Genomic DNA, 23,166 nt, shown 5'->3' with positions numbered 1-23,166 from the left:
ATGTCTCAAGCACTTAAAGCCTAAAAGCCACCTCACAGAAAACTAATACAGAAAATGGTTACAAATAAGCTGCATGATGCCTGATACAGTGTTCTACACCAGTTTTGAGACAGAGTTTTGGCTTAAAATGCATTTTAATAGATTTGCAGGGCATTAAAAATAGTCCCTAAAGAACACATATTTTTTTTACTGTTTTACCATTATCAAAAACTCAGAAGACACAGGTAAGTTCACAGGTTGTTTTGGACAGTAAATACATGGGTGTATTTGCGTTGAAGACATTGTGACCCCTGGTTCCTATCACCACCACTATAAAGAAATAGGAGTTGATAAGTTTCTCTACAATGCAACATGTCACTTTGTTTACGTCTCAATGACTGGCTTATTCAGAAATTTTGGAATTGTGTGGCTTGAAAATCCTTGATAGACAAATTTGAGTTAAGTGGACATGAGGTCTGATCTTGAAGATACTTAACTAATCATTTTAAGGGTTTTATCAGTTCAAATGAATGATGGGAACATTCCCCAGGATTTGAATCTAATGAAGTCATTAGAAATGAAGCTCTGTGGATGAGTGGCGAAACGTCTACAGGACTAGACTGTACCATAAATCCAGGCATAATAAATCAAGGCTTGACAGTTGGGACAATTAATTAAATGACCTCGATGACTGGAAACTTTCACAACCATTTAACGTTCAGTTCAAGCATTTAAGAGTCTTTTAAAAATGTTTTCGCCTTCACTTCATTTATAAAATGGACCTCGGCATGAGAATTTGGCCTTTCCTTGTATTTGTCTGTCATGTTATGTCTGAAAATGTGGGAGTACTCAAAAGAGCGTAGGCGTCTGTTTTCCGTCCGGCAGCGCCCCCAGCGGTGGCTGACAGCGGCGACATCCTCATGTCAGAGCTTTGTGCTCATCATACAGCAGTCCGCCGCTCGCTCTCTCTCTTTGTCCTCAAGGCGACTGCACGGTCCGCCTGAATGTAACGTTAGATATTTCTTTTTTTTTGTAGTGGAGAGTATTTTGAGCCATCTATTTAAAGACTGTTAAACGATCAGAAGAGTTCAAAGATGGTGTTAGTACACGTTGGATACCTGGTTCTTCCAGTTTTCGGCTCAGTACGAAATAGAGGTATTTATTCCATTTACTTGGCTTGAACGAGTAATGTTTATGTACGGAGTCTTCAGAAAATGTAGCACTTGCTTGCTAACATAGCTAGGCACGACCACTTTCACCAGCCAAATCAAATCGACCTTGGCGGTAATGTTACAGTTTAGGTCGTGTGCTAGTGATAAATAGACTGATTGTGGTTTGCCCTCTTCTTGCTAGCTAGCTAGCAAGCAAGCTAAATGGCCAGGGAGGGTTTCAAAAAACCGTTGCATGACTGATTTCTGTTTTGAGGGCAAGCTAATCTGTTAGCTAGCCAGCTAGCAAATATGTTTTATGAGAAATACTAAATCAACTGGCGAACTAACTTAATGATGGTAAACTAGGAGCAGTTTGAATCTCAGTTGTGTTGTTATTAACTATAAGTTTCATGTGTCGCAGTGGTCTCCAAAATACTGCAAAATATGAATCCGTGCGCGGCTAAGATAGTTAAGTTAGCTAGCGTTGCTAATCCCCATCGAAGGCCTGAATAGTAGCCATTTGGTGAACGTGCGTATTGGGTTACCTCTGATACTCATTTGTAAAAGCAAACAAATGTAAATTGTCATTGGTAGAGCACTAAAGGTCCACAGAGTTAATATTTGTGCCTTTTCTATGTGACCGCTGTGTGAGCGTTTATTCAGCATTCTGGCGTTGTTTGTTTAACTAGCGCTTAGCTTGGTAATCCGCTAGCTACGTTAGTTGTATGAAATATTATAAACATTCGCTCGCTTAACAGCTCTTTTCAAAATTGTCTTGTTTCTTGGAACTGTGTAGCGATATTGGCACCTGGCTGTGGCCTGCTAATTACATATTTATGCTTCTACGGATCCACCATTTGCTCACATTTGACCACGGCTCTCAGGTACACACAGGCGAGAATTTCCGCCAACTAAGACGCTAGCTGAACCTAGCTAGCTAGCTAACTCTGCTTTAGCTTGCTCACATCGTCCTACTAGCTGCCCGGCTGACTAGCTAGCTGAGTGAACGTAGCTAGCCAGTTAACTAAAGCTAGCGTGGCACTGATTTCCATGGAGTGGCATCAACGATTTCATTGTGCTTTTATTTCTGTTCTTATTTCCTGTCTCATAGTATCGAGGCTGGCTCTACATTCTGCATTATCAGATCTTTGTCGTCCCCCCTCCATTGTGTAGCTAATGATCATCTGCTGCTGTGTGGTGTGGCCTCTGCCTGTTCTCTGCATTTAGCTGTTTTGTGATCCCCTTCTTCATTTCCTCTTTCCATCAGAAGACGACATTGGTATTTAAGCACCCAAGACTGTACTCCCTTATGTTAAAGACTAAAAATAGCTAACACATTTAGAATAAGATTTGTCTTTCTCTGTTAAGTTGCCGTAGTTAACCCATATATAGTAGCATTAGAGAAGTGACTCATGTACCTCCCATCCAGCCTTGGTAGTCAACATGTGTAAATTCCTGTAAAGTGGATGCATTTTGCTGTTAAAATTTCGTGAACCAAAAAAAGCACAATCCCTTTCCAACACGCAAAGGTGCATTGTACCCCTCTTTTGTGTGTGGGCTTCATTGTTTTCCCCAATTGGGCATATTAAAAACGCTATCTCTATATTTTGGATGCATGTTGCTTCAAATAAGTCTTTTAATCAGTGGGAAATACTAGAAGCAAGACGAAAGCCCACACAAATTTGTTACACTGCGCCTGTGTTGATCACCCAGACACAGACCACATGGCTTTGAATGTAGCTCAAATAAGGCTTATAAATAAATACCAGCATAAAATCACTCAAATTAATGAAGCACCTTACCCAATCTCTGCACTAACAAATTCCAAAATGCTATCCATTTCACAGGGATGTTTATTTCCTGCACTGCTACAAATATCCTCTATTAGAGTGGAAATGTCTATTGTTTGGTTGTGGTTTCTCTACCTTTTGTTCTGGTAATAGATTTCAATGCATGAATCACATTATTCATATTATTTTATTCTACATTGACTAGACTCCAATGTAATCTTTCTGTAGAAAAGATGTACCCTGCTGTACTGTAATGTGCTGTAGCCAACACATCTGCTCATTGGATGCTGCTTTTGTTCTGTTAACCCTGTACGGAGCATGGTGGGCCTTGCCTTTGGTCAATGTTGTTTTATTTGTTGCATGGAATTATTATTATGACACAGATCCACCTATACTAATATTTTTCAATAAAGAATATAGTATTTTTCCTAACCTCCAGTGTGCTTCTTGCTGATTTCCATTTATTGTCTTCCCCCCACCTCCTCCCTCCTGCTGTGACAAAGATAGATTGATTTCCTTGCTTTTTCATCATGAGGCCTCAATGAGTTTATATGTGGTCATTTATGTTGATTATTTAGGCACTTGAAGGTGCAGTGTGATGACCCCCTTGCCTTTTAGGTTCTTTATTGTTATTGTATTTCAAAGGCATTGGGGCAGAATTTAGTACTGACTCATTTACTGAACTGTAATTACTAATTTTTATTTTTATTTATTTTTTGGAAAATTGGATATTCCTAATTCATTTTTCATGTGGTATTGGCTATGAAAATTTTGAACTGCACCTTTAAGTCTTCTCCCAGTAAATGATCCTAATGCAAAGTAGATGTCCCTATTCTGTGGCGTGTGGAGGTATCCAAACATTCCATCTCTGTGATTATTCTTTTTCCCACTAACACTTGGAAGACATTCTGGCACCGGGTGGAATTCATTGCACATATATTAAGCATATTTTCAGTATCTTTTACTCATAATGCCTTCGCTTAATTTTTTTCCTCCTGAATTCACAATTTATGTAGTTGGGTCTTCATTCCTGTGAATGTAATTTAGTGAATGAACAGGTCAAACAGGAGGTACACCAGAAGTGCACACAAAAGCCTCCCTAAACAGGGGAAATAAAACACACAGGCCACAGCTTCTAATCACATTTGCTTTATACAGATTACACACATCTCTCCTTTTGTGTAGAATTATTTACCTACATTGGGTTCACCATTTTATTTTAGTCTTTAGCCATCTTGTTTTGGAGCTTTAACTGAAAAAAAATAGGGATGCACAATGATATTGGAATCATATCAGCAGAAAAAAAATATTGGCATTGGACAGATGTTTAGATTTGACCAACGTTTGATGACAGGTTTATTGTACTCCAGAAGAGCCCAATTTGGGTGACGCTGGGGTACTGAGCTAAAGTGTCTGCAGGTTAATCTAGTCTCACATTTTGCATTTTATAAATGTTAATGCGTCAGCAGATATGTGCATGAAAAACGTTGCATATCTGCATCAGCCCACAATTCCCATATCAGTGCATCCCTAGAAAGAAACAGGAGGTATGAAGTCTAATTCTGTAAAGGTTCATATTAGTGGCTGCATTATTATGTTTCTAACATAATAATCATGAACTGGTCCAGACTTGGCTTTGACTTGGAAATGCATTGAAAAGGAAATGCCAAAGTGAAAGTGTTTCAGACGTCTAGGATGTGGTTTATGATCAGAATTCCACATCACCTTCACTGCAGTTTGATGTCCAGTGTAAAGGTGTTTTTAGTAGACACTGCGTGATACCACTTTTATGATACAGATATTGAATCCTTGAATGTCAGCCAATACCACTCAGATGTTCATTCTTTAAAAACTGCTAATCTTTAAAATGAACTAATTTTACACCTAAGTGATCATCTAAAAGTAGTTTGTCATGTTCAAGCTACTCAAACACCAGAAGAAATACCCCGCTAACATCACATCACGCACTGTGAGTGCTATTTCAGGATAGATTTGTTACAGGATTGTGTCAAATTTATTTTTCCCCCTCCAATGTCTGATCCAGCATTTTCTGCTGATATTGGTCCCAAACTGGTATGCCATCTTTAGTTTTCAGGCTTTTTTTACTGATAAAAGGAAGGAATTAATGCCTTTCTTTGTAGTACTATATAGGCCTTTGTTTTGTTGCTATAGCCCGGAGGTTTGTAATGTAGTGTTTGGTACCACAACCAGTCCAAGTTTTTGTAGTTTTAAACAGAAGAAATGGCTAATTACTGCCTTGCAGCTCTAGATTACATGACACATGTATATTGGGAGCTGGAGCAGAACAAAAATGGACTGGGTGGGGAACCCTTGTGAAGTCCCAGCTTTTTTCTGAAGAATGCAGGAGATAGACTGGGAGTGCACAAGAAGCTCCCTAAGTGGGGGGAAAACAAAACATATGGGCCATAGCTTGCTTATCACTCTGCTAATGCCGTTTGAGGTTCACATGCATTTCTCCTGTGTAGACGTGTTTATTCACATTGGATTCACCATTTTATTTTTACATCTTCATCCAGAAATGTTAAGAAGTTGCAAATTGGGTTTCATTTTTGCTTACATTTTGCTTCAGCTCTATGCTAATTCTTGTCATTATTTGCTAATTTAGTGTCTTTTTCAGATCACCACTTTGTGTTTTCAGCACACCCACACATGACCCGGACACAAGTTTTAAATGTTCACAGTTTTACTTTTTATTTGATTTAGTTTACTTAAAGGGAAATTACACAGATTTTTTTTCAACATGTCTGGTAAATTAAACTGTCAAGGTGCAAACAAAGTTCATTCAGAGTGGTTTGGTGTGAAATGCTCCATTCTAGAGAAACTTACTGAGTCAGAATTATTCACAGTGGTGGTGATAGGAACCACAAGTACAAAGCAGTTTAATGCCACTACAAGCTACATTACCAAAAAATAGATGAAGTGGTTATGAATAATTTGCATTATGCCTGCAGGGCTTTATTATGATAGTTTTGAGACAAAAGATTAAAGATTTTGGCCTAAAATATATACTTTTTTTGAACTGTTAAAGGCAGAGTGATACATGCAGGACGTTATAAGACAAGACAGTCCCCCAGTGAATTTGGCTGGTGAAAAACTTTTTTCCCAGATTTATCACTGTTTTACCATTATTAACATTACATATAAAAACTCAGAAGACACATGTCAGTTCACTGGTGGTTTTGTATAGTAAATAAAATGGCTATGTTAGCATTGTAGACATCATGACCCCTGGTTCCTGTCACCCCCACTAAAGAAATTAAAATCTGTCATTTTTGCTACAATGAACCATTTCATATCAAACCACTCTGAATGACTGTGTCCATCTCATCCACTAAATTATGCAGAAAATGTGAAAAAATGGTGGAATTGCCCTTTAATGCATGCCAGTATTCCATCATACATATGTTATCTGGGACAGCCTTATTTTTATTTCTTCTTTTAATGTAATTATTTTTGCTGTAACATTTTACTACAACGTTTTACTGCATGCTTTTCCACTGCAACTGTTGGAGCCACCTCATGAAGACTTGATGAATCAGTCTGAGCCAAAGCCATAGATTTAGCAGAGCACTTGAAGCAGCAGCAGGTGTGGACTCCATCAGCTGGCCAAGGAACTCCCTCTGAGAGGTTCGGCTAGCTGCTTGGAATAGTCAGTAAATAATAGTAGCTCACTCACATCTGTCCAAGTGTCAGCTGCTGGGAGGTGAGAAGCGACATTGAGAACCAAAAGCAAACCACACGCACTGCTGCCAACTAACACCGAGATGCCCTGGTAGTATTTCAAGCCAGTAAAGTCTACACAAAGCACTCTGCCTCACCCTGCATTCTTCATTACACCCATTACCATAATCATGGACTTTAGTTAAAGAGAAACTCTGCAAACTTAGTCTAGGTGACAACAAAAACAGGGCTCAAACATTCACCTAAAGATCAGCCTTTCTGTGCCCGATGTTATTTGATGTGGTGTCGTTGTTCTTGCAGGATCTCAGTTTAACAGGCATCAGCATAGCCATGCTACCTCTTGCCGGCATTTCCACGTAGGCCCCCAGGCCCAGATCCCTGTTGACTTCCCAATGCCCCATCCAGGACAATCTCAGACGGGGATGAACCCGCACCTCGCCCCGACGCACCAGCCAGCCGCCCCGCTCCATCCTCCCCTCAGCCACATGCCAGCGCCACAGTTCCAGGACATCCAAGGCCCCCCTTTCCTACCTCAGGCTTTACACCAGCAATACCTCATCCAGCAGCAGATCCTGGAGGCACAGCACAGGAGGATCCTTCCACAGCCCAGGTATGATCAGGGTACCTTGTTAACATTCAGATGTATTATTTTAATGCATGGCTTTCCGTCCCTGGTCCTGGAGTGTCCCCTGTCCTGCACATTTTTGTGTTTTCCTGCTGTGACACATCCACTTCAATTCAGGAAAGGCTTGTTGCATAACTTATCATTCAGATCAGCTGTTTTGGAAGCAGGGCAAACACTAAAATGTGTAGGTGATACTCCTGGGCTAGGGTTTTTTTTTCCCCACACCATTTGAAAACTCCACATGCCTTTTTCATAGTGTGAAGATTTCATGATCAATGGACCAACAGAAATGGCACAAAATGGCACGGTGTTACATTAATCTACAAACCCCAGTTTCAAAACAGTTGTGACAGTACTTAAAGTGCTAATGCAAACAGAAAGCAGTGATTAGTAATTCCTGTTTTACCTGTATTAAAATGAAAACAGTAAAAAAAAAAAGTTCCATGTTTTTTGTTATGAGCTTTTTGTATGTGTGTTTTGTTAATATACACTCATTACACTATGCTGATAACAATATGGATGATCCTGATGATTTGGAAATATGACATCCATTATTTCTATAAACAATCTGAAAAGGTGACTGTGCATCAGTCCATTTCATATGAGCTTGAGAAGTCAGCAGCATTCTGGATGATGTGGACATAAGCTTTCGCTGTGCACAGTACAGTCTTAACTTGCAATTATGGATGTAGTGATCAACTGTGTTTACTGACAAGCCAAGCTCATGTCATCCCCTGTTTAAGATTTTTTTTGAACATTTCACAACATTCCTAGTCCCTAGTCTTAAATTACTGTCTCAATTTTTGAATTTTTGAAAAGTGTTGCAGGCATTAATTTCAGAACCAATGTACATTTACAAAATCCAGTGAAGCTGATAAGGTAAAACAGTAGATACTGTATCTTGTTTCTGCACTGTTTTGATTTAAATACAGGTGAAAGTGTCAGTAAAATATCTTTGAGAAGGGGCGTGTGCAAAAGACCTGTTTCTCAACGACTCAGAATTGGCCTGCAGACTGCAGGTCACCTAGTAGCGAATGAAAAAGGAAAAAGAGAAAGACAGATGAACATTTGGAGATGAATGGACTTATTCGCATTTATAAGCAACGCAGTTGGTTTCCTGATACATTAAATCTGCAACGAGAGACTGTCACACACTAAAATGTTGCGAAGATGAAGTCGCTTCTCTTTCTTCCCCGTTCCACCTTAAATGGTGCCGCATTTACCTTCGGCGCCTCAGTCAGAATTTAAGGTGGAACGGTTTTCTGGCGGAGATGGAAGAAAAGTGGCTATAGCTAAAGCTTAAAGCAGAGCAAAGCAGGTTTGATTTTTGTTGAATGACAAAATGGCTCTTCTTATCATTTGTGTTGTGACTCCTGATCAAACCTGGCTTTAATGCAGAGGGAGCCGGTCAGATTTCTCGATCATCCAGTGGTGTTTTTGTTATGTGCCGCCACAGACTTTGGATATTCCACCATCTACAGTACATAATATCATCAGAAGATTCAGAGAATCTGGAAGGTATACAAGGCAGACAGTCAATATTGGATGCTCGCGATCTTCGGGCACTGCATTAACAACAGACATGATTCTGTACTGGAAATCACTGCATGGGCTCAGGAACACTTCCAGACATCATCGTCTGTGGACACAGTTTGCCGTTCAATCCATAAATGCAAGTTGAAGCTGTATCATGCAAAGAAGAAGCCATATGTCAACACAATCTAGAAGCACCGCCGTCTTCTCTGGGCCAAAGCTCATTTAAAATGGACTGAGGCAAAATGGAAAACTGTTCTGTGGTCAGATGAATCAAAATTTGAAAAGACGTTTGTGATGATGTTGTGGACTCATTTGACACTTGCTAGACTCTGATCAAGTTTTACACAGCAGTACTCTCTAAATTTGACCTTTCACCAATAGAAAACATATGGCGCATCATGAAACGAAAAATCCAGCAAAGAAGACCCAGGACTGTTGAGCAGCTATAATCCTACATCAGACAAGAATGGGACAACATTCCTCTCCCAAAACTCCAGCAATTGGTCTCCTCACTTCCCAGACGTTTACAGACTTGTTAAAAGAAGCAGGAATGCTACACAATGGTAGACATGGCCCTGTCCCAAGTTTTATGAGATGCGTTGCTGCCATCGAGTTCTAAATGAGTTAATGTTTTTCATGAAATGGTAAAATGTCTCACTTTCAACATCTGATATGTGTTCTATGTTCTATTGTGAATAACATATGGGATTTGCAGATCATTGCATTCTGTTTTTATTTACATTTATTTACATTTTACACAGCATCCCAACTTTTTTGGAATTGGGGTTGTACATGCAGGGCAGAAAGATACATGCAAGTTGTTGTCAGGAAAGATAGTCCTTAAAGAAAGCTTAATATTTCCAAATTAACAAAAGCAAACAGAATGGCTATATTTGCCTTGTAGACAATGCAACCCCTGGTTCCTATCACCACCACTGCAAAGAAATCTTAGAGTCAGTAAATTTCTCAACAATGTGCCATTTCACATCAAAACACTCTTTGGATACATCTTAACAACTGAATTATGCTGGAATTTTGAGAAAAAAAAAAGAGAAACCAAACAATAATCAAACTGGAATTGATTCTTTCAAGCAGACATGCCCAAGAGAGAACGCCCCACCATCCCCAGACGCTGCGCCCCCCCTATGAATACGCCCCTTCTATCCATGTCCCTCCTCCTCCACCTGTCCCACAGCAGCCACGCTACCTTGCTGAAGGAACAGATTGGTAATTACACATTCTGCTTTTTTTCTGGAAAATGGCTTTATTTTTTCTCTTTGTCACCACCCTGTCATTTTAGTGAAGTACTGTTCCTCATTTACATTTACAGCATTTAGTGGACGCTCTTATCCAGAGCTGCATTGTCTATCTAGAGAAAGTATCTTTGCTAGTTACAAATAGGTTAGAAAGAAAGCTAGTCCTGAGTTTAGATACTGGGAAACAAACGCCCATTCCTCATGAATGATTATGTTAATGACAACACAACTATTAGCATCTACTATGTTACTACTATATGAAATAGCTCATTACATTTACACTTTTCCAACCTCCCTTAGAATGAAATATTCTGTGTGCCTTTAAGAGTGATATATGTAAATGATTACTGCTCTGAATGGATATCCTGTATTGTGCCTCATTCCAAATGCAGTCTGGGCTGAAACACTCCTTATGACTACAGTGTGAATGGGCAGGGCCAAACGGCAGTAGGCTAAACAGGTGCTGGTTTTTGTGACATCACAAAAATAATGAATTCAAAATTAGCTGTTTTTATAGCTTAAGTATTCATACATGGACTGTATGGATTGTATGTAATGATATGTTTTGAAACTCTAATATTATCTACACACTCTTTTATTTCTAAAAAACAAGGAAAACAAGGGTTTCCCATGATATGGGCCCTCAAAGCAGAATTGTTTCATCCTTTTCTATTACCATTTGCTTAGCAGTTGTTTCCATGTAAGTATCAGAGGATATTTGAACAAAGGAAGAGAATTTCTTTACATCATGTTGAATGATTGCACCTCTCTTCTCAGGGATTTGAGTGTGGACCCTGGACTGCCTCACCCACAGTACCACGTCCCTCAGCTCCCTCAGCACTATCAGCACTACCTGGCCTCTCCCAGGCTGCACCATTTCCCCAGGAACGCATCCTCAGCACAAGTGGTATGCCTCTTAGATCTGTTTTAATGAATTAAGCTAGTAACATAAAGTGAAGACCATTCAGGTCGAATTGAGAATATGCAAACTGAGAAGGAAATGTTACCACTACTGTGATGGCTTTAGCAGATTTGCAGTTTTTTTGGTAAATAATCCCCACAATCTCTAATGTTAGAATGAATCTAAATCTGTGGAACAGATTATGAGATCAGGCTCATAGAAATGTTTATCTCAATCCCACAGCAACTGAATTACATTAGAAGTAATCCAGATTCAGATTATCTAACGGTGCTGTTTTTTTACAGGTTGTCCATGAGATCAGAAACTACCCATATCCGCAGTTACATCTGTTGACCCTGCAAGGCCTCAATCCCTCTCGCCATGCCACCGCTGTGCGGGAAAGCTACGAGGTACTGTCAGATTCCATCCTGACTCGCCTCATCTCTCACTAAACAATTCTTAATTCAGCCAGGAGAGGTACTTATTAATGGATCAACTAATTTACAAAACACAAGCTTCAATAAAAGGCCTTGCTTTTCAGAAACTGTTGACAAAATATGGCTACGCTTCAGCTTTTTGTAGATGGTTATTTGAAACTTTCTTCTATAAGCCTTCTTGTATAAAAGAACAATGCTTTCAAGAGAGAAAATATGAATGCATGTGTTTTTAATTACAGGAGCTTTTACAGCTGGAAGACAGGCTCGGTAATGTGAACCGAGGGGCTGTGCAAACCACCATTGAGCGGTTTACATTCCCTCATAAGTACAAAAAGGTGAGCTCAGCGGAATTAAATGTATATGTACAGTACACAAAATTCCAAAGAGTAATCTTGATGTGTGTCCTTTGTATTAGTTTTCTAGACTAATGTTTGTTAAAGCATTTGAGGAGAACATTTCTGTGTCAGAATAAACAAGAATATAAAGAATACAGTAAACATATGGAAAAAAATCTATACATATATAGTGGCCCCAAAACATATTTGGACACTTGTGCCATACTTAAAAGTGCATTTCATTGTTTCATTGTGAGTTCATTGTGTTAGGTGTCAAACCAAGTGGCATTTATTGTAAACAGACCCTTCCGAGACCTTTCACTAAGCAGCTGGACTGTTTGAGATCCTTCCACTTTTGTCGATTGAGAAGTTTCTTGGCTCACTTCTGCAGGTTTACATTTAAAATGATGTTGTACACTTCTGAGTCCACAATCCATCAGTAGCGTTCGGTCGCCCATCAGTGTATATGCTGTCAAATCAGCAAAACTTTTGCTTTGTAGGTACTTTTTGGTCGCCAAATTAACACAGCGAGTCTTATTTAGCACCAATCCAACGGCGCCCCTTCTCCGACACTGGGGCTCAGTCTGAAATAATTCCCTGCTCTCTATGTAGCCAGTGCACTAACTACATAGGAATTGAAATACTGGCTCCTGCGTCCCAACAGTGCATAATATAGCTAAAAAATAGTCCTTTGAACATGGACGTTTTAAGCATGTAAGCCATTCGTGTGACATTCTTTAGTCTTATCTTATATTGCCGTTTTACCGTGAATCGTGAGTACTTTAATTCAAGCCTGTGGTATTATTGATGACATTGTTTAGCATGTTTGCTATCTTTTAGCCTGTTAGCTAGCTGACCAGCCTTGTTCTAGTTAAGACACTAAGTAGTCAGCTCCCCAGTTTAAACAGAAACAGGTTCTTACTGCATCAATACATACGGGGGTCCCTGTGAGCAGCATGGGAGTCAAAGATTATTCTATTAACGGCATACATGAAGAAAAACACAGGTTTTTGTGATGTGGCACAGTAATACAGAATTCAGTTGTTGTGATGCGGTCATAGGCGGGCGTATATTGTGTATTTTACAGCAGCTTTGATTGCGGCTGAGCTAATCAGAGTTTAGGACCGGAACTATCCGTTTTATAAGTGGTCAGCAGATTGCAGCAGCCAGCCCCCTCTGCTGGCCAAAACAAGCACAACGCTAAACGTCTGCCCATCTGCTTTGCTGTGCTACATCTTGATTGGTTTCATGCAACAGTCCAGCAGATCAATTCTAACTAGTACGTCTTTGATGTTTTCATAATCTGTAGAATATTAGTGGAGGTTTCTTAAAAAGGGAGATAGTGTTATAATCAACATGGAGGATATTTCTGCTTTTTAGTATAGTTTTCATCATCTTTATATTTATTGGATTGGATATGAGGAATTCTTTCCTTCTTAGTGGTGGATTATTTATTGGTCAGAGGATCCTTTCTTTCTACAGGGATATTTTTTCTCTTTCTCTCTTTGATATGTACGTATGAAATTCAACAACGTTCCCTTTAAACAGTTCCTATTTGAATTACATTTACTTTCACCAGGAACTCATTCAGCTTTGGTTACATATTGTTTTCATATTGTTATTATTTCAGTTGTTCCAACATTTCCTAGTGATGCGCATATCCCATAACAGTCTTTGTTTGATTCCACTGCAGTGCCTCTGTATATAATTTTGATCCTGTACTCTCTCTATAGAGAAGACCACTGGAGCTGAAAATAGGGATGGATGAGGATGAGCTGGACACAGACGAGAAGTGTACAATATGTCTGTCGATGCTTGAGGATGGAGAGGATGTGAGGTAGTTAACAACTTGATATCTTTTATTAAGCAGCTTGCATGTGTGTATTTATTGCTGAGGATGTCCTGATTGGTTGTTTTGCCCCTGATCCCAATCTAGGCATTTTGGCATTGAGTATCTGCCAGTACCAAGTCCCGAGCCAGTATTTGGATTTTTGTGGGAAGTACAGCTGCACAGTGCACACTTAAAGTAAATTAAAGTTCTAGGTGCTAGGTCAATTACCTCTTCTGCAAATAAAATGCCAAATACTATAAAATGCTACTGTGAAATCACTTTGTTATTGTATGTGTGTTACCACTTTACAACAAGACTACCCTTGTAAAGAGTTTATGAAAGGTTCAAAATTTGTTTATGGTTTAAATAGGTCATGAACACCATAAAACCATAATAGACAGTTATGACACATAAATAAAAAGGGCAACAGTAACATGTTGCTTGCCAAATAGTATAAATAGCATAAATAGGACAAATAATGATTAATCTATACTTTTAACATCAGATCTTGTTGGTTACTTATCTTACATTGTCTTCTCCATCAGCCAGCATTATACTTGTTAGCTTATACAGATATTCATCAGATATAACAGGTTGCTCTTTTTATGGATGAACTGCTTAATAATGATTTTCAAGGTGTTTAAGACCTAATTAATAACCATTAATAAACTAATTCTTCAAAACATTAATAAACTCTTATTGTAAAATGGTACAGTATGTGCACTGTGGGATGTATTTTAAACCAGGACTGCCCAAAGTGTGGCCTGTAAGGACATTTGATTCAGCCCACCAGAAAGTTAATGAAATCATAATTTTTATACTATATATAACTTATTAAATTCTTATTTTACTTTTGAAATTGTATTTGTGAAGTATTTTAGTAACAAACATTTTTTTTTTGAAATCTTTGTTATTTTATGTTTTTGGCCCTCAGTCCACCATAAACACTGCACTTTTGCCCCACAAGACAAAAAGTGTAGGCCCCCCTGTTTATAAGTGATACATATCATGTGTTTTGTGTACTGTTTTTGAAATGACCATCTTATGGTGGTAGTTTGATATTTCCAGTTGAACAAAGTGGCTTAGCCCTTTCTCTTGCATTTGAATGTGCTGCTACAGCTAAGTATTTAACAGCTTGTAATAGCTGTATACTTGTTTTCTGTACATAAAATGTTCCACTCATGAAAGTCAGTTGAACCAGGACCACTGCAGACATTAAAAAGTGGCTGTGGGCCTGTTTTCATTTTTTTGTTTTAAAAAAGGTATTTACTGCAGACATTTACACTCTTTTGCCAATTTCTGTGTAATTCAGGCAATGAAATGTAAACAACAGCCTTTTAGAGTGTTTTGATGTGAAAGGGTTCATTATAGAGAAACTCCCTGAATCTGATTTCTTTACAATAGTGTTGATAGGAACCAGGGGTTGTGATATCTATTGTTTATTTACTATCCAAAACAACCAGCGACCCTTCTGAGCTCTTATATGTAATGCTGGTAACGGTGAAATAGTGGTAAATCTTTGGGTTCTATTTTGCCGTACAATGCCCTGATGTACTGTAAAAATATATTTCATGACAAAACCTCAAAGCAATCGTAAAACAATGTCTCAGGCATGAGACAGCATATTTGTAACCATTTCGTGTAAAACTTTGTGTAAGGTAGCTTTACAGGCATTCCAGACAGGCAAACCACTCTGAATGACTTAGCTCACATCTTAACCACTTAGTTATGCAGATATTAAAAAAAAAAATCTTGGAATGTCCCTATAATAGAAGCTCAGAATGGCATAGGGTCTACTACGGCTAGTGTTAAACTATGAAAATATGCTTTGATCAGCTCCACTATTTTTTCACTCTTTCAGATCAGATCAGGACATCCCTATTAATTTTTTCTACATTGATGCATAATTGCTTCTATCTGTGCTTCAGCAGGATGATTTAACCTAATGTATTTTTTCCCCCATCAGGAGATTACCCTGCATGCACCTCTTCCATCAGGCCTGTGTGGACCAGTGGCTTGCGACCAATAAGAAGTGTCCCATTTGCAGGGTGGACATTGAGACGCAGCTGACTCCGGACAGCTGATGTCTTCTGTAGCGCCGGTGAAAACCCTGCCCTTTCTCCCTATCCCTTCTTGGGTACTTTGCCAAATGTCTGTCTCTCCATCACCTCTCACCTTTGACCTTGCCTTCTGAGCCAACCGAAGACGTGAAGCAGGTAGGATTAAAGACAAACCACGACGCAAGCGAAAATGGAAAGGAGCGGGAGGATTCATGGAGAAAGAATGTTCAGATCTGTGCGAGCGTCCAAGGCAGCTTTCAGTGGGACTTCAGTGGGCTTTTGCTGAGTCTGTCAATGAGATCCTGTCAAGGTCCCCTGCATGCACCTTTCTGTGTATTTAGGACAGTAAGCGCAGCTCCTGGATGATCTCGACTGCAGATAACCTAAAGCTTTTTCCTCCCTCACAATGTTAGAGTTGATATTGCATTACGACGTAAATATTACGAGAGCCTCTAAATTTCCAAACATTAGAAGTAGACAGTCGTGTATCTCAGATGTACTGCAGTCTTCTGTGGCGTAGGGGAGTGCAGTCGATCAACTCAAAGTATTCAGAATGAGCACTACATGGGAACAGTCCACGAACGGGGATGGTACGTTGCGTTATTGTGAAATGTAATGAGTAGATTGGGAGGTGAAGTGGATTTCAAACAAAATCCAAGTAAGCAACATGTAAGGATAATCTTGTTCTCACAAGTCAAGTAATCCAACTGTATGAAATGATACTAACAAACAATCCTTAACTGTAATTATCAGAAGTGATGCTTAATGTACTTTCTGTAATCATGGTGACAGCAAGGCCAGGCTTGACTTAAGCTGTGACAGTATGTATTTGTGCTTGTGAAAAATCTCCATGCTTAGAAAAGTATCTTCAAAATGCATGTTCTGTGAGTGGCCGGGGCTTTTGATTTGTTTTTTGTTTTTGTTTCTGTTTTTTGTTTTTCTTCTTTGGGAACATACCGGATAGGACGGACGGTTCGTGCATGAGAGATATCTTACTAATTCTGAAGACACTGTGTTCTCAACTTGTCACTGACGTAACAAAGAGTGAGATGTATACCTTAATGCCTGTAGGACAAGCACACATTCTAATAGCAACAGCCTACTTCTCAGTGTTTCCATTAGCAATGTAAGTGTGTGGTATCGCTTGAACGTACAGTATATGTAGAGTTACTCAGCTAAGAAAGCAGCTCTAACGTCATATTGTGCATGAAACCTGTTGCTGCCATTTCTGGAGGAGACGAAAAGGGAGAAAAGCCATTGTTTTATAGATACCAAACATAACTTTTCTAAGCTGTATTTTTGAGTTGATTGTTTTCATTCTTCCTGTTTTGTTCTTCTTCCTCTTTCTTTCTTATTTTTTGTTTCCCTTCTATTGATGATTATGCCAACCTAGCTGTGGGGCTGGTTCAGCTTCTCACCATTTCAAATAAGTAGCTGCAATGCTGGAATAATATTTATTGTTGTCTTAATGTAGCTAGCTGTTATTTTTGTAAATGCACTATATTATGAGGTTGCCTGACTTCGATGTGATTGTGAATTTTTCTCTCGTCCCTTGCTTATGCATTTGCACTCAGTGACCTGTCTCTTTGACTAGTGCTAAAACGTGTACACTGCGGTCCTCACGGTATACTCCATCCAAAAAATAGAAAAAGCAGTAGCATAGCCTGACATTGACCATTTAGCTCCACTTGTATTACATGCACAGCATTCGTTGAACCCTCATTGGTTGCGCTTAAATGTATGTGACTTTATGGCTCGGTAGCATTTCTGAAGAGAATTTTGACAACAATGCACTGAAATGCCATAATGCAGTGACTGACGTGTGCTCGCTTCTGTTCTTTGCCAACTTTCCCAGGTGTCCACTTCGAGCATTGTGCTGAACTGTGCAGCAAAGAAGTGGAGAACGTTTTTATAGAGGCCTGTTTCCGCCAGGTAGAGGAGAAAACAATGTGTTTTTTTCCTTCCTTTTCTGGTTTTGGAAGCAGTAATGTCAACAATTCGACTTACCTTGAAAGAATGACTTATTGTTTATTTGCTCAAAATAATGACTTATTTTCTCACAATCTTGATTTATTATCAGTGTAATGACCTATCCCAAAATAGATTTAAAGTCAACCTGAAATTAAAGTTGACTCTTTTTTCCTTGTTAGTTTATGGTTCTGTTTTGCATGATTTGTCATATAATGTCACATGTAAAGGACACAATTCTTGTTTCTTCGTAATCCTTCATCAAAACGATTTTTGCCTGCCTCTAAAACATCTTCTGAGCTTTAATTACATCATCGTACACCAGCAGGGGAGGAAATTGATATGAACCAATAATAGCATGTGTTAACCCCCCTCCAACCACCCGGGCAAAAATGCTCAGCTAGCCCAGAGACCCTTGGAAAAAAAAAATTGACAGACAATTTGAGAACTATTAACATAGTATTTCAAAATCTCAAAAAATAACTCAGTCATAAATCGAGCACTTTGAGAGCTTTCTGCAAAATATGTAAAGATTTTCGCAAACTGTACAAAGAAGCAGAGAAGGAAATAAAAGGAGGATTTTTTCTCCTACTTGGCAGAAACAGGCTTTCATACCTTTTTTTTGCTTTCACTTTCATCACAAATTGGCATTACTGTTATGATTGTCTCAGTGAGAGCTTAGTGTCGCTGACCCTTGATAGCCTTTTTTTCTATGTGTGAGCAGTGTTACGTCCGTTGAGCTTCCTTCTGTGGCATCAGTGTCCGTTTTTACTTCAGAGGGTACGGAGCAATCTTTTTTTTTCTCTCATGTCCTGTGTCCAGCATTCTATAGTTTACACAGGATGTTGTGCGTCAAAAAATGCCTTAAGTATTTAACAATCATAATTTATGACTAACTTTAGCTACTATGGGTGCGTATTTAAGTTTTGATTTAGTTTGCTGATTTAATCTGTTTATTTATTTACATAGACATAACGTGTATAAATACCTCATTGTGCATACTTTAATGGGAGTGCTTTGCATGCATTTGTACTTTAAAAGGAGAAAAAGAGACAAAACGAGAAAAAAAATATATCAAAAAGGGTGTGCTGAAATGTGTTAGTGTGTGGTGCTGTGGATTTGGTTACATTCCATTAATGCAATTTCAAAGAATTCTTCAGCTGTGATCTAGTAGACAAAACCGCTTTAGACTGGAAATGTTTTGCATGTATCTCCTATTTTGCACTCTCGGCTTGGCTACCCTCTCACTGGCATTTGGAAAAATGTGCACCATGCTCTCTTTACTTTAATTCTTCTAACTTGGTTAGTGATCTGACATTTTAAAAAAAGGTCATATTACAACACAGCTTAGTGCAGAGTGAGATGTACTGTGATTAGCCATGAGTCATCCTAATGCTTTACATTAGCTGGATTTATATTACACTGAGACCGGTCACATCAATTGACGCTTATGTTTGTGATGACCACATGACTTTATTTTAAGTCACTCCCATTTTTAAAAACCTTTTTTTTGTTACTTCGTAACAGGGTCTGGAGCTAAATGACTGTCTGAAGATGTATCTATCGCTAATTGTAGTACATTTAAGATGGCCATTGTTTTTTCTTTTGATACTTTAATGTAAAGACATGGACAAAATCAAAAACGTCATTATTGGACCTTTCTCTAGGGGAGTATATTTTGCAGTGAACTTCCACCACTGATTTTCTTTAAAGGTGCAACTTCGAAACACTACAACATGGTAGATTCATTTAAGGATGAAATTCAGACGAAGACGGCAAACCACTTTCCTGCTTCATTGTGTTTGTGCCACATGGGACACTGACACAGGCCATTATACAAGGCGTTCTTTCTTGGTTGCGTTAACAAACACTTGGGATTCCCTATTTATTTGCAGACAAAACGATTCGAGTGAAGACATGCCATGTCCTATGATTTGCCTCACCAGCCTTAAAGTCTTTATTCTTTGCTCCACCACCCTAGCAGATTTTGGACATACAGCAATAGTATTATGTTTCGCAAAACAGAATGAACAGTAGATCCTAAAGCACAAGCTCTATAATGCATGTCTTTCTCAGGTTTTAATATACGTATGAGAATGGATAGATATGTTAAAATATTTTACCATAAATCTTTCTGATGTTTTTTCTGCTGCTGACGTTAAAAAAAGAAAAAAAAAATATTGAATAACCTGCCAGTGAAAGGGAAGTGGCTATCTTTGTATAAGACACTGCTGTTGCTGTTACTGCGCAATGTTTTCTGACATTAATATTTTATAGTCAAGTAGAAAAAAAATATGTATTGACAATATTTAAGCAATAGCTCGATGATCATCATGTACGATAACTAGATTAAGTGTATATTGCGTAAAAAAAAAAGAAAAAAAACACTTAGATTCACTTTTGGTGGATTTTGTACTGTATTTATTACTAATGATGCAAAAAGTTGCATAGCTTAACCCAAACTGTTCTTTCTTTTTTAATTTCTTGTCTTGTATATGACCTTTTTGTATGTGTTTTTCAAATAAAATGTTTAAAATGCTTCAAAATGGGTCTTAACATTATTTAGATGTAAGCTGTTTTGCTTTCTCTGAAACATTGGCCTTCATTGCAGTTTAAAAAAAGTACAAATACAACTCATTCACCTGCTTCAAACTGAAAATAAACAAAAGTACTGATCTAAATAAATTAATAAATAAATAAAAATGAAAAATCTGCCAAAAAGGGTACAATTGTCAGTATTTGGGGTACAAGACCCTTTCGATTTTCCCATCTGCTTTAGTCTTGTCCAGCCACTTCCCACAGACAAAGATAGTGGTCACCCAGTTGGCAGTGTTTGTGATCTCTACGCACTCTAGGAACCAGCCGGGGGTTTGGCTACTGTTGTCATGCTCCACTTTCACTCTGAGGAGGTCACCCAGGTCCAGCATCTCTAGAACAAAGCGGTCAGTACGACCTCTCTCAAACAGGTTTCTGAATTTCTGCTTCAGCGCGCGCTTCCCTGAGTCTCCGTTGACTCCGTAGATGGTGATGAAGACGTTGGCGTCTGTGCCCGCTCCCTTCACATCACCGGTGATGACGATGATCTCATATTTGACAGGCACCAGGCTGCGGACTTTACTGGCAAAGCTCTCAATGGACTTGGTGCACTCGAAGGTCATGAACTCGTCCTTCTTTGCAGTGAGAGGGATGCGCGCATCACAGTGGAAAACATACCTGTAGAGGAGTGAGGGAACCACACAAGATGGGCTGTCAGTAGGGTTGCCACCTCAACACTATAAAATTCCTGGACACTCTATTAGTGGCTTGAATTCAGTGGACAGGTAGCTGTACTCAATGTGACTAAGCTAGATTGCAGTTCAGCTACAGAACTTAATATTCTCAGATGTTGCATTGCAGTGCTGCCTATTGCTTAAACATGTTACCAGCAGTGCACCTTTCCAAAGCAACTGTCCCTTCATTGAGGGTAATCTGAACTAATCAAACACATTATTTGCATACAAATGGTTTAACTACATAAAATATAAGTACAAGTACTAACATATGAAAATGCTTGGTTTCCAGAACATTTTCTATTTTTTCCTAGATAGGCAATCAAAAACCTGGACAATCCAGGGAAATCCTGGACAGGTGGCAATCCTAGCTGTCAGACTCCTGGAGAGCTACAGCACTAAAGAGTTTAGACTTCTGCCTCATTAAACACACCCAATTCAACTCATCAGCTAATTACTAAAGACCTTTATGAGCTGAATTCAGATGCTGTGCTCTAGAACAGTAAACACTAATTCTACTGAATTCACGGAGCAATTATCATGTGAATAAAAACAATTATAAGAAATATTTCAAATTAACAGCACCACAGTAGCAAAATTTACTGTGGGCAAAACTTACAGTATTCCATAGCGACAATACAAACAATAAACAATAAACTTTTTGGCGACAAACTATGGCATGTAGCAGGACAAGACCCACTAATAAGCTCACTTGCTCTTATATTAATAATTACTGTACTTTAAAAACTGTGAATCACATCCAATAAACACACGTGTTTCTGTTCTGTGAGTTTTGACCAAGTGTAATTCTTTTATTTTGGGATATTTCTGTGAATGTGCTTTAAAAGGTGCTCCTGGAATACATTTTTCAGAATTCTATTGGGACAATCAAGGTAAACGTTAATAATATTCACAAAATATAAAGACTAATGACTAAACAAATGACCTATGTAGTGTTGTTTAAGATTCAGGTAGGCTGCTTCTCATTTAAAAAGATAGCTTCTCTGGGTTTGAGGCTAAAATCAAAAGTCACATGGCCAATAACCATCTGGAAAGCTTAGGGCTAGACCAAAACTTTCCAAAAAAAAACCAAAAACAAAGTCCTGGAATAAAACTATTTTTGTTTGAACTACATTGTAGTTCCTGAGTAGCCTCACATTTGTTGGCTAAGCTACATTGTTACTTCCTGTTACTACAAAATGGTTCAGTCAATATTTTGTGTACTAACCAGGCAACGTCTTATACTAGTTAGCAAATTAGATTAGTGCGCAGTATGTACCTTACAGTATTAGCAATTGGAATATAGCTAAAATGCAATAATAGAGTAAGCAGAGGGAAAACACTCTGAAATTAGTTCAACCCTCTTTACAAGGTATTAAAAGGAACTTACTTGTTCCGCAGCTCCTTTTCTGTCACCACCACCTCCTGAACATGCCAGTGAGCCCCATTCTTCACTTTTTTATCTTTTGTTATGTGGCCCAAAGAGATACCAACAATCTCTCCCAGAGTTTTGGAGGAGAACTCAAAAGAGTCAGTTGCCCCCCTAAATTGGCAAAGAAAGACAATAATTATTTTACAAAAAATGCCAATTTCAAGACATTCTAGATGAAAACATTGTAATTGTATCTTTTTAACATTTTTACTCCTCATTATCAACATGCCTTTCAGAAGGCCCAAAAGAGCAGTGAGGAGAGCAGAAACAGAATACACTATATTCCACAAGTAAATAAAACATCAGTCGCAGGATTTTTAATGTCCTCTAGGCTAGGCTAGCTCTGCAAGTTCATACCGCAAGAATCTCTTTTTCTTTGAAGAGTTCTCCATCATAAACTCCTTTGAACGTGCTCTTTTCCCCTCAAGCACTATCCAGACATTCTCCTTCGTCTCTGCATCTTCAGAGTTGGCTGTTGTAACGTCGATTTCATATTCTGACAAGAAAGTAAAAATGTGAATATAGTGTATATATGCTTCTATTGCCAAATATGCACTCTTTGCAGTGGATATTATTGCAGCACATTGATGCAGCGACCACAAACTGTACATAAATTAAACACAGCATATGAGTGGAAAGCTTTAAAACTGAAGCCTGTCTCTCACTCGTCTTGTCACTGAGGTCCAGGATGTCATTGTTGGCACATGCCAGCTCCCGCATAATCTGGCCATCGTCCTCGTTTTTGGCCAGCCAACGGTCACAAGGGAAGCGAAAGGTTTGGTTCATGAGCTCATCTTTTACATCAACACTTTCTAAATGCCAGCCAGGAGCAGGGCCTGAAAGCAAGAGAAGAAAATTAAGCTTTTTGTTCCGTCCATATTGCTTTTGACAAAA

The 23,166-nt window shown here is 38.8% G+C and overlaps 2 protein-coding genes across 4 annotated transcripts in view; one reads left to right on the top strand and one right to left on the bottom strand.

Annotated features, from left to right (window-relative positions):
• The first annotated feature begins 900 nt into the window (after positions 1-900).
• Positions 901-18,026, top strand: rnf165b (ring finger protein 165b). 3 transcript variants are annotated; one of them, XM_036578806.1, is made up of 8 exons: positions 901-1,134; positions 6,923-7,232; positions 9,879-10,010; positions 10,817-10,946; positions 11,246-11,350; positions 11,617-11,712; positions 13,446-13,549; positions 15,510-18,026. In XM_036578806.1, the coding sequence occupies exons 1-8, from the start codon at positions 1,074-1,076 to the stop codon at positions 15,625-15,627; spliced, it is 1,056 nt and encodes a 351-aa protein (XP_036434699.1). In that variant the 5' UTR covers positions 901-1,073; the 3' UTR covers positions 15,628-18,026. The 3 variants fall into 3 exon arrangements, 2 of the variants coding, with proteins under 2 accessions (XP_036434699.1, XP_036434698.1); XM_036578805.1 differs by having other exon boundaries at positions 9,876-10,010; XR_005007646.1 differs by lacking the exons at positions 6,923-7,232; positions 9,879-10,010; positions 10,817-10,946; ... (2 more) ...; positions 13,446-13,549; positions 15,510-18,026 and adding an exon at positions 2,242-3,075 and having other exon boundaries at positions 914-1,134.
• A 2,082-nt stretch (positions 18,027-20,108) lies between these two features.
• The window catches only part of loxhd1b (lipoxygenase homology domains 1b), a 32,740-nt gene continuing 29,682 nt past the window's right edge, over positions 20,109-23,166 (bottom strand). The window contains 4 exon segments of the mRNA XM_036579729.1: positions 20,109-20,784; positions 22,231-22,383; positions 22,630-22,768; positions 22,938-23,108. Of these exon segments, the coding sequence (XP_036435622.1) occupies positions 20,304-20,784; positions 22,231-22,383; positions 22,630-22,768; positions 22,938-23,108 (944 nt within the window). The 3' untranslated portion in view covers positions 20,109-20,303.

Source organism: Colossoma macropomum, unplaced genomic scaffold (assembly GCF_904425465.1).
Source record: "Colossoma macropomum unplaced genomic scaffold, Colossoma_macropomum, whole genome shotgun sequence".
NCBI classification, from domain to species: Eukaryota; Metazoa; Chordata; class Actinopteri; order Characiformes; family Serrasalmidae; genus Colossoma; species Colossoma macropomum.
This window is presented reverse-complemented; position numbering and strand designations above follow the sequence as displayed.